This window comes from Nomia melanderi, chromosome 11 (assembly GCF_051020985.1).
Source record: "Nomia melanderi isolate GNS246 chromosome 11, iyNomMela1, whole genome shotgun sequence".
NCBI lineage: Eukaryota > Metazoa > Arthropoda > Insecta > Hymenoptera > Halictidae > Nomia > Nomia melanderi.
Window position 1 is genome coordinate 16,639,741 of NC_135009.1, and position 17,144 is coordinate 16,656,884.

At 48.8% G+C, this 17,144-nt stretch overlaps 1 protein-coding gene across 4 annotated transcripts in view; it reads left to right on the forward strand.

Moving 5' to 3' along the window:
- The window catches only part of LOC116434873 (beta-1,4-N-acetylgalactosaminyltransferase bre-4), a 54,927-nt gene that overhangs the window by 25,073 nt on the left and 12,710 nt on the right, over nt 1–17,144 (forward strand). For 3 of the 4 annotated variants that reach the window (XM_031993707.2, XM_031993706.2, XM_031993704.2), the window contains exon 2: nt 15,128–15,626. In XM_031993707.2, coding sequence (XP_031849567.1) covers nt 15,472–15,626 — 155 coding nt within the window. In that variant the 5' untranslated portion in view covers nt 15,128–15,471. Of the gene's footprint in view, nt 1–4,784; nt 4,922–15,127; nt 15,627–17,144 lie in introns of those variants that run through there. The other variant, XM_031993708.2, reaches the window with a different exon arrangement.

Below are 17,144 nucleotides of genomic sequence, written 5' to 3' on the forward strand. Positions count from 1 at the left end.
GCGTCGACTGAATCACTCGATACCGATTCACGCCGGCGATAGCGTGGAACGAATTATCGAAAAAACGACGCGGCGCATCCGCTCGATGAACGACCGTCCTCGTGCTTCTGCCGGCCACCGTCGAGCGCCGTAATTTTCGACGTTATCCGAGGCGTTCCACGATACGAATTCACATCCACGGTTGCTCGCTGGAACGGCACACGCCCCCAGATCTTTTTATCGTGCCACGCAGACCGTTTCGTCGCGCTTAAGAAACTATCAAATCGGAGTTGGCCCAATCGCGTCGATATCGCGTGGCTCGGTTCTATTAACACGTTGAGCGGCACGAAAATCTTAACCGTTTTCCTATAGAGTTTGTCCTTTTGTAGCGAAGAAAAGTAGGAATACTTATGAATTGTTTGGCGTTGCAACGTTTGCGTTACACTATTATCAACTTAGTAAGGAACTCTATAAGAGTCACCTGGTGGTTATTGCAAAAAGCAACACAGATTAAAATTTGTTCCACAGTGTTATCTTTCGGTTAAAAGCATTGGACAGATAATCGGTGAAACTGGTCTGTCGTCGCATAGATATTCTGAAGCGTTTCTTGTTATCTTTCGATAAAAAACTTCAACGAGCGAACTGTAGTACTGGACTCTAGCTTCCTAAATCATTCCTTCCTCCCACGGCGAACTGCGAATTTTCAATGCTTTCCTAAATTACAACACTCGAGGCGAAACGGAGCGCTTCGGTACATAGATAACGAGTTTCTTGTCATTATCGCGAATAAGATATTCCTGCACCTTCAGAAAATCGTCTTTCCCTAAATATTTCCATCGACTAGAACTACTTCCTACTACTAATAAAACATTACTTCCAGTTTCTTCGTACAATTACAGTATCCAAAACTATTTCGAAAGTCACTCGAAACACTCGACGCTAAAATGTCAATCATTGCGAAACAAGGAAACCAGTTTCGACTGATACAGTAGTTCCAGTGTTACAACCTTTTACGTCCTCGAAACCATAGGCGCTTAACGTAAGATTTCACACCGTCATCCCTGATACTTCGTAATTGAAAAGCAACCGTCCCATTCCAGCCTGCGTTACCCACGTATTCCAAGCTCGCCCGAAAGGGAATACGAGGCAGCGATTCGTCCGCTCGAAACGCGCGGCATCGGACGCGAACGCGTAAGCTCCCAGAATTCCTGTCACGCGAGTAATCATCGGAGATAAAGGCTCGCTGGGGATCGCCGGAATAATTCAAAGTGCCGGGGAGAGTTCAGCATTGTCCGGACTCCGCAAACAAGAAAGCTCTCGCTGTTGGCCAGCGCGCTCGCAATTAGAGGACTCTCGGCGGCGAGTAATCGTGCCCCGACCGCCGAACGCCGCGGGACCTCTTTCCTTCCTTCCTGTCCACCTTTCGCGTCCGCGTCATCGCTGAAAAATACGCGCGAGCGGCCTCTCCGCCGCGGCTTACCTAATCCGCGGTGGACGTTTATTAATAGCACCTCTGGATGAGATCACGGGATCGCCGAGCGATCCCTAGGTGCTCGGCGAGCCGCGTACGCGAGCGCGATTCCCAAGTGTTCTCGTAAACGAACGGCGAAAAGAGTAAGCAAAGCTTCCCGGTGCGGCGAGGCCTCCGCTCGCCGGCGGCGGACGCCCGCCCGCGAACGCGCCGGATAAAAGAGGCGAGTCGTAAAATAGGAACGGGTCGCTCGCAGCGATCGCGGGACCGTTAGCGGTCGCCCCTCGCCGTATGATTCATTTCTCGACGGTGATCGATGCGACTACTTTGCGGTTAATGGTTTATTGAACAGGGAGATTCTGGGCAAACCCCGCGCGCGCGTTTGCCGTGCAGCGTGATCATTGATAGAAGAGTAATGTTTCGTTTGGATTCAAAGGGACTGAGTTATGGTCGTTCGTGTTGAATCGCGCTTAAAATCTTCGGCGAGGTTAACACGCCGCGACGAAGGGCCGGGTAATGGATCATCGCGACGAAGCGTTTCTATGATGTTTCGTTGGGATTTTCGAGAATAGAATGTTCGTTTCTCAGGTTTTATTCGGAATCCGTTGGAAAGGCGGACGCAACAGATTGATAAAGTCTCCCTTTAAGCGCGGAATCAAGTCATCGCGACGGAATGCGTTTCACTTGATTAACACCGCTTCGATCTGACAAACGTGTGAAACTCGTGGTACGCGTATTCCTAAAGTAACTCGTATCCCGACGTTCTCACGAAAGACGTCCTCACGGCGAACCCGGTAACAATGAACTTTAATTAACCATACGGAGTTAAAAGCCAGCGCGCACCGATGGGATCTTCAAAAATCGGTTAACCGATTTACCCAGTGAGCGGCTCAATCGCCGATTTCTCGGCCGCGTTCGATTCCCACGGGTCCGTTGCAGCGGGATCGATCCGCGAGATAAACGGGACGGCGAACAGGGATGCGAGAGCAAAGTGGCGCCGCTTAACCGTTTCAGTGCCACGTGTCTTTGCTGTTTCTCGAAAAGTGCCAGGGAGCGGTTTTTCGACTGAAATGTTCGACTGAAATTAACACGTTGAATGCCATGGGGGTCACCGGTGACTGACGCTTCTGAATGACTAAGAAACAATCGTAACATACAAGACAACCGATGTGAAATAAAAATATTTGATAAAGCAACTAAGTTGATAACAGCGTAACGCAAACGTTGCAACGCCAAACAATTCATAATTCATACTTTCCTTTGCTACAAAGGACAAACTCTATGGGAAAACGCTTAAGATTTTCATGGCGCTTAACGCGTTAACGCGAACTCGCCGAGAAAGAGCGTACGGGATGAATCCCAATTATCCGGAAGATTTGTCCTCTCCGCGGCGGTTTTGCGCTCCGAATGGGAACGGGACTCGCGATCCGCGGGCTCGAGCTCGCTGGAAAAGGCAGCTCGAAGAAAGGGTCGCGGCTGCACGACGACGATGCCAAAGGGATGCTGCTGCTGCTGTACCTGCCGGGGAAAACAACCCCTACCCTCGTGCATTTTAATTCGAGCCCCTTGAATCCCCGCCCCTGCGGCCCCGGGACGCTTCCACTCGCAGACTCGCAACCCTTCGTCCCCGTATCCTCTTTAGATTTGCTGCCCTTCGGGGGAAAGTTTACAAAACGAGTGGCTGCAAGCCCCTCGAGCGTTCCCTCTCGACCGTCTGCAGTTTTCTCGAAACGAAAGACCTCCCCTTTGCTTCCTCCCGGTCTTTTGGTCTTATTCCCATTTCCATTTCCGTTCTCGCGCCTTTCATCCCCGAGTATTATCATTATTATTATTGTACCGCTCGCCGCGCGTAATCCTCCGGTTATCAGACCATTTCTCGCGTCCCTTTTCCTTTCAAGCTCGAGCCAGCTTTCCCGATGGTTCGCTCGCGAGCCGCGGAACGTCTTTTCTTCTGGGAAATTTTTCATGAGGTATCTCGCGACTGATTTCTGGATAAATTCTGAATGGAGGTTAGAAACGTATGGTGCTTTAACCCTTTGCTGGTGAGGGTCTTTGAAGTTGAGGAGTACGAAAATTGAGATATCGAAGCCTTGAACGTTTTTATTCTATTTTATTGCAACCTCTACCCGTTTTAACAATTTTTTCTATATTCATTTGTAGCGTCACAATTGTACCATTTAAAGGTAAAGGGTTAATCGATGTCTTTAGTAATTCCTCGGAGAAAGATCTCTTAGCTTGATAATAATTCCGAAGAGAATGAATCAGGTGGTTTCGAGCTGTCCGGTGGTTCGTGTGAAATATCGAAACTCGAAACGGCCGTTATTAACGCGCGAAAACTCGTCGTAGGACGAGCTTCCCTGAAAGATGCCTCGAGCGCGCGTTCTATTCGCGTCACCGTGTCCCTTTGATGATGTATAAGTGTTTGCGGTTTACCTTGGAGAAGCCTGCACCCGGCCGCATTCTGAATTTCTTCGAGAAACGGAATCGATACCTCTGCGACGAGTTCTCATCTCCGAGGTTCCTCTATTCCCCGGTGAATGAAACGTTCCTGCGCGTTACGTAATGGCCATTTCGCTGTGAATTCTCGGCTTTCGCTGTAATCGATCGCTACCTTGCCCTGCGATTTGCTTCTCGGCTATGATCGATGCTGCTTTGTCGCTAATAATTCATCGGAAAAGGGAATTATCAGCCGTAGAATTGGCAACGAGACATCTATGGATGCGACTGTATAAAATGGTAATCAATTAAAACAGAAACGGATCTTCACAATATTTATGAAGCAAGTGAATGTACTTGTATCGAGCAGACGTGTTTACTTATTATAGTTAAATTAAAACTGATTCGTTGTTACATTATAAAAACCAACAAGAATTACATTCTATGCCTGTAACATTAAAACTACCGGGTGAGTGAAATTGACCCACTTCGGACTTCTTATTTCGCAAGTACTGAAATTATGAGAGTGTTTTTGCAAAAGATTTCCAATTGTATTTGTGTATTTGTAAGGATACAATACCAAGATACTTCGAATCTCGAGAAACGTTTGCCCTAATTCTGACAAGTACTTGGAAACAAGTCGTTCTAATTGCTCGGTTTCGTTAGAAATGAATATTACAAAAAACAAGGACCTCGTTTATGCTCGTTAGAAGCTTTTTAATCCGAAAAGGGTTTCATTTGCTCCTTCTCGTTCCAACGCGGCGGGCTTCGCGAGGGAATTTGTCGATCGCGGCGACGCGTGTGCCAATTCTCCCATTCGCTCGAGACTCGTTTCTGGATAAGCTTTTCGTTTCGTCCGCTGCTAATTGCATTTATCAGCGGAGCATGCGTCACGCGTGGACGCGAGATAGGTGAACGAGTTGTAAGATGTTGATCGCGTGTAGCAACCATTCTATAGTGTTTTGGATACGCCAGTAGGAAGCCGTCTATTCGTTCGCGTCCCATTTAATCTCAGGATTGCGGTTGAAGATAAGTGTACGATAACGATTGTGACTCATTTGTTGCGACGTTAGTGTTTCGATTTCTATTTTTAATCATTCATTCGTATGTTACTTCATGGGGAACCTACATTGAGTATCATTCACCTAATAGTTGTCTGTTAACCCTTTAAGGACGAACGTCGACGTTTCGAGTGATAGTTCTCGCTTATCGTTCAAGCAATCTTGTTTTACATATTTCGACTCATAAACAAAGTCATAAATTTCCTTGAAAAACAACTGAAAAACGACAATCATACGCAATCATCTTATGAATGAAACTGCAAGATTTATGGATGTCAGCAGAAATCGAATGTAAACGATTTCCGCAATCTCTGGCGAGGTTCGAAACAAGTCGAAGTGATCTATCCGTTAAACCTACTGTGAATCGCGCACGCTTCGTGATTTTCGCGTTTGAGGAGGCCTCGTCCATGGGCTTACCCCTTTCGGCGAATTCGAGAACGCCGCAGGTCGCGGCGAGCACCGAGTCACAGCTCGTTGACTCATCCCACGATTTCCTTTTACGTTCACGGCGTTCCGAGTAACGATAGAAAGCGCGCGCGCGCCGGTTATTTGCGCGTTAAAGACATCCGCAAGAATTTTCCGCGATTGGCCGCCGTGACGTAATGGAAACTCGCGTAGACTCGTAGAGCGCGCGAGCGCGGCTGCACTGGTTGCGCTCGCGGTCGTTATCGGCGGCTCACGGTCGCGCGATAACGCGAAAAAATGGGCAGGGGTCGAAAAAGTCCACGTGAGAATAGATGCACCGATTATATTTGCATCGAGCGACGCGAGAAACGGAGCGCGGGGCGCGGGGCGCGGTGCAAAGGTGCAAAGGTAACGCGCGCGGAATAATCGCGGCGAGATCGCCGAATTGCCGAGCACTCCGAGGAGGGCACGACGCGGTCCTCGCCGAGAATCTCCGTTCGACGAGTTCTTGAACTACATTCTTCTCTTCTCATGAATTTAAAGAGATCTCGACCGCGTTCGGGAACTGCTTCGCGCGCCATACATATGCAAATGCATATTTGTCGCGCGGACGATCGGGCGAGCCGGACGAGTGGCGAGAAATTTGGCGCGCTTCTCGTTACGTAAACGCCAGTTTAAGACGAAACGGGACGCGTTCGTTTCGTAACGGGCCGTCGAAGTCGCGGAAGCGCGCCGCCGCTCGAGGCGGAAGGACTCGGAGACGAAACTCGCTAGAATATCGTCGCGACAGTTCCGCCGGGCTCGCGTTCGCTGCGATTAAGATCTAGCCGCTGCATACTCGAGCATCGCGTTATCTGCCAGCTTTGCCTTGTACCACGTGCCGTGCACCGTTGCACCGTTGCACCGTTGCAGAGTGCGCCGTGCGCCTTGTGCCTGCTGATGCAGAAACACTCGAGAAGTCCTCGAGCTACTAGCTAGGTCGCATCCATCGAGACACTTTGCCGCGCTAATAATATACGTACATACATATATACATACATACATACATGCATGCGGCCGAACGTGGAATGGAAACACTGTTCCATCAGCGATTCCGCGCACGATCGTCGAAACACCTATCGCGGCACCTCGCACGCGCGCCGCGCCGGTTTATCCTCTTTGCATATTCGCGATCGGTACACGCGCACTGTCCTTCGAACGACAGGCATTTCGACTGTCCGCGATCGATTCGACTGTTCGAGTCCCGATCGTCGATACGATCGCTAATGCAGGGCCTCGACCTGATCCGCTAACCGATTGAGAATACGATAAGCTTCGAGACAGGGAAATAACGCGAACGCGGAAGACGGCGGAAAGATGTTGTGTACCAGAGTGACGAGTTGTAAGATCGTGCTCGAGTTTCATTAACAGTAAACCTACCGTGCAGCTGAGTCGACTTGAAATTCTGTAGCAACTTCAAGGGTGCCCAGCGAGACTTCAATTGGTTCGCAATTCAGTTTGCGTATTGGTGAACCAATTTCTTGAGTGGTTTCTCAGAGAAACGTCTATCTTTTCAATAATTGCGACGGTGGTTTCGACAATCGACTTCCTTTTACGCGTGAAACAAGCTGATCCTCGAGTCTATCTCCAGTTTTATCGTCTACGACGCTAACTACACGCTGGATGGTGGAATGTAACTCTCGACTATCAACCGATACTCCGACCAGCCCTCGGACATTCCCGGGTATTCATTTCTTCGGCAAACACGCCACGACGTAATCGTTTCCGCGTGCACGCGGCGAGCAGAGGAGAAAGGTCGGCCGGCGCTCTGCGGTCGCCATGACAATGCTTATCGATTTCCTCGTCTCCTTTTCCTCCTTTCCTCGCGCTTTCCTCCCCATTCTTCCTCCGATTTCGTTCGTCTGGTCCCGAATCCTTCCCCCGGCGTTCGCGACGCGTGCACGCGACACGCACCGAGACGGAAGGCACATCCGCGGCCGATCGGACGATCGCGCTGCGCCAATCGCGGGCAACGAGCCCGAGTCGCAGCGGGGAACGTCGCGCGGTGGCTGTTTTCCAAAGAAACGATCGCGACAACGAGATCTAGCCGAAGGTACATTGTAAGCATTTTTCCTGAACTCTGACGTTCTTGCTGTTGGAGACAGTTGCACGCGCGAGGAATGTTCCAGTATTTTTTATCCTTGCAGCACTTGGAAAGTGCTGAGCCATTGCGGAAGCGAGTTTCTCGAACGTGCATTTTACTCTTGACATTCCTCGGTTCGACACGGTGCTTCGTGTTGGTTTTATTTGCGAAGAATCGGTCTGATCTAAGACCTAAGACCAGTAAACATCTGTTTGGTACCATTGATCGGACGTAATGAACAGCCACGTCTAGTTACGTAAATATTGTCATGGAGATTGAGATCTGTTTCTCTTTTTAATCGATCGTCATTTTATCCGGTCGAATTCATGGCTGACATTGCCAATTCTCCCAAAACTTCGGAAAGCTTGACCTTTGCACTGGGAAGGCGACTCTGTCATTTAATTCAACGCGGTAAAATTATAAAATCTAATTAATGTTGAACTTAATGCCTCCATACGTGAAGAAAATAGCTTTGATCCTCAATGTTCTGATGATTTCCCTTCGAGTTTCAAGGAATATCGTCTGCTCGTCGAAAAATGTTAAACGTTCCTAGAAACTTCCGAGTTCAAAGGGTTAATACCTCGAGACAAATGTTTGCTTAGAGCACTTCCGAAAGCGGATCATTAATTTTCTGTTTTCCCTTCCTCAACCGCATTGGCTTTTGACTGGCGTAGTCATCGAGCGTTCCGTTCCGCGCTCGAGCCGACGTCAAAGCCGATTCCTCCCTTTCGCGCTGCATTTCTCCGCGTTCGATTCCAGTCACGGTCAAAGTTATCTCTCAGGATTGCGGGGGCGGGTTCGATCGCGACCGTGGAAGCTCCCGTTGCGCGAGGTTGTTCGTCGGAAGACGAATCCCGTCGACGCGTTCTTTGCGAACCGGATACGGTTCTGCATGTCGATCTTCGATCTCCGCCTCGCAATTCGCCGCGTTCCTTTATCCGGATCCGTGAATCATTCGTCGCGGGAAAGGCGTTCGCGGCAGAGTTCCGTGAATCACGATTCTATTGACTTTTCCCGGAACTTCGGGCCATTTTCCATAAACCTTCGGATAACCGGCCGTCGATAGCTCCTGCGGAAGCAGTCGAACGTTATCGTAACCGTTCGGAAGAGGAATTTAGGGTAACGCCGCTTAAAATGGGAGGCCGCGATATTTCAGGGAATAAACGACTCGTTGCGTGAACCATTATGTTTGTTTGCCGTATGAAAGCAATTTGCTGGGGATTTATATTCTTAGAATAATCGTGTTCGTATCGGAACGTGTAGATTCCTAATGTGGAGCGCGTTCTATATCGGATAGCCATTGCGTGTTAAGATTCACGGGCATTCCACACTTTATTCTGTTGTAAAAGAAAATTCGTTTATCATTCCATACTTCCATAAATATTCATTCCCCGAACCGCTGTTTTGACTGTAATTGCACGCCTCACCATGCTCCGGATTTCCATTTTTACCGTTACCGAGCAGTGTGCGATTGTTTATTCGTTCCGTCGTGTTTCACTGCGGGTTCCGTTGGAACAAACGCGTCTTTCGTTTTGGCAAGGCTTCCGAGTCGGGCGTTCCATATTAGGCGTCGTTACTCTAATCGTTTGCGATTCAGGCGAGAGGGTCCGATTGCAGAGGAAACCGCCGCGATATCCCGCGTGGCGATTGATAAGGCGACCGTTAAGAGGAACGTTAAGAACGCTGGGAAACGATCGAAACGACCGGACGCCGGGGCGCGCGGCCATCTCGTAGAAATGGCTGCAATTTATTCGTATCGGGATTCAGCGGCCAGTATTAGCCGCGCTCGCCGCGATAACCACTCTTTGCGCCGGCTATCGGGGGAAGCTTCTTTAATCCTGTATAATCGTATGATCGTGTAATCGTTAACGGGCCGCGCGGAGCCACTAACGAGCCCCGCCGAGACAAATAAAACCGTGCAACCTCTCGGAGAGATCAAGGATCGGGACTACCGCTTCTAGCTGCGAATACGCGGGGATTAGCTCGCGCGCTCGCAAAGATGATTCGTCGCTGGCGGTACGGGCTCGCGGGATTTCCACTCGGAACAGCTCGAGAACCGCACTGTAGCTTTGACAGATACGCAACGGTTTATCGTGTACCGTGCAGAGCGCGAGAGAAGTCCTGCGGGACGGGAGTAACAGAGGTTCTCCACCGTGCGACGCGAGGAAGTTAATAAGAGAGCTTTCAAACAGCTCGCGCCAATGAAATGCGAGATATAGTTCTTGAGAAAATATATATATATATAGATATAGATATATATTCACAAATATATATATAAATTTATATAGATCGATCAACATCCACTTCGAACGAGTGATAACTATAAAAGTTGAAAGTTGAAAGTGTACATCTCTGAAAGCAGGTGGTAGAAAAGGAATTTTTTTTGGATTTCTTTCCTACGCTCTTTCCCGCAGGACTTCTTTCGTGCTACGAACAGCTCGGACGAACTCGACCCGCGGAAGCTCTGCAGCCAGTTGCATCTTTTGAGCGGAGAGAACGCGCTTTCAGCGCACCGGGACCGCTAAGCCGATCTTTATTGCTTTCGAGATGAAACGTGCTCGAGTATCGCTAGAAAAAATCCCCTGGAACGATGGAATTTCGGGAAGCTGGAAGGGAAGCAGCCGCCGATCGGGACCGGGACGACCGTTCCACTTTCCGTTCTCGATGGCGAATCGATCGGTACCGTTGTGAAAGAGCATCCACGCGATTACGCGTCGAATCGCGGCGGTCTTCTTCTTCGGGCATTCCGGACACGCGAGGCAATCCGCGCACGGACGAGGGGGGATCGATACGCGGCCGCCGGGCGGAAATTATTCGAGACGACGCGACCAAGAAAATTTCGAATGCATTTTACCGGAAGCGGTCCGCGCGTGACGGGGCATGGCAAACCGCCAGCTTCCGGGACGCGACGTACAGTTGCGTCTTTCGACGGAAAGCCGGCCGAAATTAACACTGGAACTGCCAGGTGGGAAGGAATCACAAACTCCGAGTGTCTTCTTTTAGAATTACTGGAAAGCAACGGATACTTGGTGAACGCTGTCTCTACCGAACGCGTGGAAAGACGTTTCCAAGTTTTAACTCAATTCTTTGCTCGGTTTAACCCTTAGCACTCTAGATTGTTTTGTAATCTATCAGCAACTGCGACTAATTTTTATAGTATTCCTAGCGAAAATGAGAAATGCAACATTTCTTCGATCATTTTCATTTTCATTGAAATATTAATATTAGAACTGGTGCAATATTGGAGCCTACAGAGTTCGAAGGGTTAATCGGTACTCGATTGAATTGTGGATGTTTGTAAATGGGTTTATAATCTTTATTGGAAAAGTCGAGAAGTCAGTTCGGAATATACGAGTAAACTTTGAACGTAATTTTAAGTTCATTCGGAAGGCGACTTTTGATAGCGTGGGTAGAATAACGTTAAGGAATGATCGAAGATGATTTAGCGATACATAAATTGAAATATAAGTTAATAGAAATCTTAATGTTTACACGTTCGTAGGTTTTGTAAAGGAATTTTCGAAACGGTTTAATTATAGACATGTAACTTTTGTACAAATTAATCGTTTCCAACGAATCACCGGCCGATTCCGTCTGGAACTCGGAAGAGCCGCCGTTCCGCTGCCGTTCCCTCGGTTTCGAAAGTTCCCGTGTAATTAATTTTTCGCAATTGACCACTCGTGGCGGCGGTGTCGGCCGAACGCGAGAAAGTTGTTTCGTTTTGGCTAGCCACGCGTTACACGCGGCCAAGTTTGGCCCTCGAAATCTCGGAATCGCGGGGAACGCGGCAGACGAGAGCGGTCCGTCGCTCGGTGGAGCTGGAATCGAAAAAACTCGTACTGAACTCAAACCCACCGCCTGCTCGACATGAAATTTTTACCACGTACTCTTAACTGCATACAGTAACCGGTGTTCTATTTAAAATTTGCAGGAAGTCGACGAATATTGACCGAAAAAACCTCAAACGTAGGAAATCGTGTTTTGTTCCAGTAGAATTCTGTTTCCCTCAAGATTATCGTGCATTGCTTCACTAAATCTTAATTACGAATAACACTTATCTCAAATCGAACTATACAGCGTTAAAGATCATTATTTTATCTACCTGTACACATAATTTGAAAAAAGTATACCTACTGCAACCCTTTGAAAACTACTCACTCGCGATCTTCGATGATACGAAACAAGAACAGATCGTTACAAACGCGACGCACTTAAAATCGCGTGCAATTATGCACGCAGCTGCAAATAGAAGTTTCAAGTGAAATCCACGGATCCGCTTCTCCGTTCGAGCGGTGCGTCGAGCGGAGGCTGCGTTTCGAGAGGCGTACCTTCCTGTTTATCGCGTGACTCGCCGCGCCGCGGTTTCCGCGCGCCCGGATCGAGTCGACGCGATCCGCGACGATTTATCGGGGGTTACGGAATAATTGAAGTAATCGTCGCGGCAGCTCGATACCTCCGTGTCGCGATAACTCGAAACCATAAATTTCCCAGTAAGTCGCGCGTGCGGCCGCCGATCGCTATCGGCCAGTTCTGGTTTCCCCGATTGCACGCTCGAGCGCGCGATCAAAATTCATTTCGTCCGAGCCCTACTGGAGCACGCGGTCGTTTCGCCGCGAACATCCGTATCGAGGGTTCGAGAGGATATCGATCGACGCGCGAAATCGAGCGAAGACCGGCAACAGAAACGAGCAATTTACATACGTTATCGGAAACGTGGCTCGCGTGGGAGTGCCGGAGCGAGTGTAATGGGCAAGATCGCGTGTAGCAGCTGGCGAACAGAGAGAAACGACGGGGGGAGCAAGAGCCAGTCATCGTTGAGATTTCGAGCGAACGCTCGAGGACTTTGTCGTTCGAAAGAATTCCGGAACTCGTCCAAGCGATCTTTCGGCGGAACTTGTTTCCGGAGGCAGATGGGAGAACGTAGCTATTCTTCGCTTTGCGATAGTTTGTTCCTTGTGTTGGTAAATAATATTTATAGAAACGGTATGATAAGCCTAATTATATAAACAGGGAGAACGAGAATATAGGGCTGACGTAGGTTATTATAATGAAATTAATATCTACCTACATAAACCTTAAGGGTTAACACAAATATAGGACAAAACTCTATTCTTTGAGTAAATCTGTAAGGAAATCTATGTAGTTTCCGAGAAATCAGTTTTAACACTAGAACTGTCAGTCAGAATGTCTGGTTTCGATTCGTTCGTTTAGCAATAATTGATATCTTCGAAGCATTGAATATTCGAAATGATTCTGAAAATAGTTTTACTGGTGTACTATAATGAATGTCTGAGGAAACTGAGAATAATCTATTGTTACAATTTTCATAGGAACTACGTATTAATCGTATTGACCCTTTGCACTCGACAATATTTTTCGCAACTAACACAATTGATTATCTTCTATAAATTAAGAGACAGAACTATTTCACTTCGATGTTGTCTGTGTCGATACATTACACAAGGTTTAACATTGAACAGAAAATTTCTTAAGATTGCTGCGTCGAATCAAAGGGTTAAACGCTCGGTAGTTCTAGTGTTAAATTTGCTACAGACGATGCTTCCGAAGTTAGTTACGTATATCGTAAGGCGGATTAACAAGTGCAGAACGGCAGAAGTTAAACTACACGGTCCATTTGGGAGCAGGACGCTGGCTACTGTACGTACAATTAAGAGATCGTTTGATGTCGAGGCTAAGGAATGCGGCTATCATTTCCGAGCTTTCATCTCCTCCGGTCCCATTCTCGATGGCGATTTGCCACCGGTCAATACAGTTACATATAACCAATCAAAACCGTAAACAAAATTCCTCGCGAGAGAGAGAGCAGCGGGCGCTAGACGCCGAGCGATCTCCCAACTGTACTTCCGTACGCAGGAACGCGAGGCAATTTCAAGCTCCGATGCGCGTACCGCGCGTGTTACGATTCTTTCTCGCGTATCCGGATCGTCGGCTCGTTCGATGCACTCTCCGTCGGCCGATCCGGCGTCCCGGAGACACCCGCGGCACGGAGAAGGGAATCGTTTCCGGCGGCGTTCCCCGGGAATCCCCCTATACACCAACGACCCGTAAAATCCGACGCGCTTCCGATCTCGGGGAACATCGGTCGCCGTCCGCCACCCGAAAAAATCGTCCCGCGACAACGATCGTTGACCGAAGACCGGATGCCCCGTATCTAATCGGCGCCCGGACCGTTTGTCGTTACGTGAAACGCGCGCGTAACGCACCGCCCTATCGCGCGTGCGACCGTTCCGGCCGAATCAACCGTTTTTTCGACGTCTGCGCCGTGCTTCCTTTCTACTCCGAATTCAATGTCGCGTTTCCCGTTGCGCTTAGTCACGCGCGATACATTTCTGATCGGCTACAGCGATCCGCTGCCTCGTTGCTAACGGCAACTCGCTGCGGGATGGAATCGCGAAACCGGATTAAGCGCACGCTTTCTTATGGAAAGCTGCGTTTACGGGCTGTCGTTCGAAATGAATCGAGAGCTTCGAATATGAACGGGAGAATTCTGTTTTCTTTGAGAGCGGCGCGCTTAGTGTATCCTGATTACGAATAAGATTAAGATTACCTCGAATCGAATGTATCGAGCAGCATTCTCTTGTACGTGTAATTTCGAAATAGATCGATTGCCATTTTGAGTACAATACGTTAACGAACGTAGCCTCGAAATCTATAATTAAACTCCGTTTCCTTAAGGTTAAACTATTTAGTTTCACTCTTAGATTCTACGTCTCCAGAAACCCTGGAGCCAGGTTGTTTGCAACTGTTCATGGAAATAACAGAAACATGCAAATGTACCACTTAACAGTCATCAAGACGCCTCTCGCGTGGCGACAGTACTTTGTAAAACGCGGGCGCGACATCTTGTCAATTAAGCGTCAGCAACGGAGCAATTAAACACACGGAGCAATTAACCCTTTGCGAATGTCGATGTTTCGGTCAGATGAAATGTTCAGATTTGGAAGACTAAGTCGTGGGCAGACGATCTAATTAGTCGAACAGCGAGAGATCAGCACATAGTTTTCTTTCTATTAATTAAGCGATTGATATACAATTTAGCTTCATACGTTGGGGGTTTTCTATATTTCAAAGAATCCTCGTCCGCAGAGGAAAACCCTTTGCGTTTCTAAGTGCTCTTGGTTTCTAACTTTGAGGTTCACGTCGACGTTAGTTCATTCAATTAATATGACGCTCTATTTATTCAAGAATATTTGGGAGTCATTGAAATGTTACCTCTAAATGGTAAAATTGTGATGCTACAAATAAATATAGAAAAAATTGTTAAAGGTAGAGGTTGCAAAATGGAATGTCGAGTCTGACTCGACATAGGACTGCTAAGGGTTAAAGCAACTGCAACCCAATGAAAATCGTGTATAAAGTGCCATCGTCCAAGGGTTAGACGGGTAACTTTACTTGCTAAAATAAAAACTAAGTCCGTAGTCAGGTTAAATATATTTATTACGCGATGTGGCTCTAACGAATGGCGACTGCATGGTAGTCCCCTTGGTCACAAATTTGTCAATGGGCCTTATCTCTCAGGCCCCCAAGCATCGACGCGCAAAAGTGCGAACCGTCTACGATAATAAGCCGACTATCGAAAAGCGCGAGCTTGCCGCGGCAAAGAACTAAACCGACATTTGTCCTCGTTTATAGGATACCGGCAAGGGCGGCGTGGCGGCGAGGGTGCATTAGCGGCGGAAGGTAATGCGCTTGGCGAGCGGAAGCGAGAACCGAGAAGCCCCGAGCGGCCCGAGCCGTGTTCGCTGTTCGGTCCCGCTTTCCCTTCGGGCCCCGGTCCCCGAGAAGGACGCGGCCGTTCGGAGGTCGCCGAGGTTCGCGAGGTCCCTCGGCCCCGCTGCGGAGAGATCATCGGTCCTCGACGGCGCGGGAACGCGGGCAGCGTCACCAACGAGGACGGCAGCCGACAGGGAGCGCCTCGTCCAGCACGGCGCTCTTCTATCGCCGATAGGAAGGAGTTATGGTGTCTCGCACATGCGATGACTGCGGCGGCAGCCGTGGCACTGTGGCATCGTGCCCACCTCTACAAGGCGATCGTCTGCGTCGTCCTCGCTCTGATCGCCATCCAATATTTACTTAGCGGCGTGATCGATCGCCGATCGATAGAGACGATTTTCACCATTAACGCCACCAGGTACGTAACGCGAATTCCAACGGATATGCCCGATGGCTCCGCGAGAGCGGTCTTCTTTCATCGCTGGGACGTCGATCGGTCAACGGTCTCGATCGGACCGTTTTCTCGATGGGAATTCGAGGAGGAAACGATCCTCGGATGATGTGCTCTGTAATGCTATGGCAGGAGGAGGTTCGGGAAGATTAGGAGGGAGGAGCGTTCCGGGATCTATCAGAACTGACCTCTCATCATCATCAGCGAGAATCTTGGTAGAATCGTGTCTTAGATGGAGGGAGGAGTGTAGTCCTTTTTTTCCTTTGTGCATAATGGTATTCAGTTCCTGGGAGGAATTCTTAATACCTCGATGGATTCATGTTGATGTAATTTGATTAGTTGTTTGCCTTTTTTCGCTTGTGGAACTGCCGCAATTCTTTGCTTCAAATTATACACCTACCTTTCATTCTCTTTGCCTCAAATTCTATATCTACCTTTCATTCTCTTTCCTAAATCTCTACTACTACTCTCTCTAATGCCATTCGCCTCTCCTCATTCTCTTCTCATTGTCTTCTCATTCCAGACACCCCTCTTCCTCATTTCCTCATCCACACACACTGCCTTTCTTCTGTTCTAATCAATCCCTTTTCTTCTTAGTCCACCCTCTTCATTCATTTCTCCCCTTACTGTCCAACACAATATAATGTCCTTTAACTCCTAACTCTTACTTCCCCATATCTTCCTCCTCCTCACACCTTATCAACAACACGTGCTCCGAAATTCTTTCTGCTCCCCTGTCTAACCCTGCACACACATTCCTTCTCCACAACCCGTAATCTTCCTCCTCTGATTTCGCTCCCCAACCTGAATCTTCTAATCACTCTCTACACTCTCCTCCTTCCATCCCTCTAAATATTTCGACTTTCCCTCCCTTACCACCTTGTACCATTGCATACTTCCTTATTTGTAAATCTCTCGGCTCCGGTCGCGCGCTGCACCGAATCGCCGTCGCGTTCCGACGCGGAGCGGCGACGGTTGCGCAGGCTCCTCTCCTCCAAGTAGATTTCCGAGAAAATTCATTCTGCCAACGTAGCCGCGGCACGTACATTCCAGTAGAGTACGTGATCCCGTTACTTCGTTAGCGGTCATTTAGATCGTCCGTTTGCGGAAGCGGTCGCTAACGATCCTTTGACCTTTACGCGGCCCGAAACCTCCATTCCGCGAGCGTGCTCGTCGCCGGCGAGCCCGCGGCGAGCGTTCCCCGTCTCTATGGCGGGCCTGTCCCGCGCGTCAGCGCAGGAAAGTCCTCTCGGAGGAAGAGAGGCCGGGGATCTCTCCATTAATCGTTCGCGGGAAACGGTGGCGCGGACGGAAGGAAGTAAACGAGATAAGTTTCGTCCGAAATCGAATATTCCCGGGTAAACTATCGGGCGATGGGGGAGCGGACGCTGAAGAATCGCGACGCGATTAACGGTGTAGCCTCGTTTTACCGCGTTTTCGCGGAATTTACGACGCCGGTTAATTTCGAATTTTGTTAGCGACGAC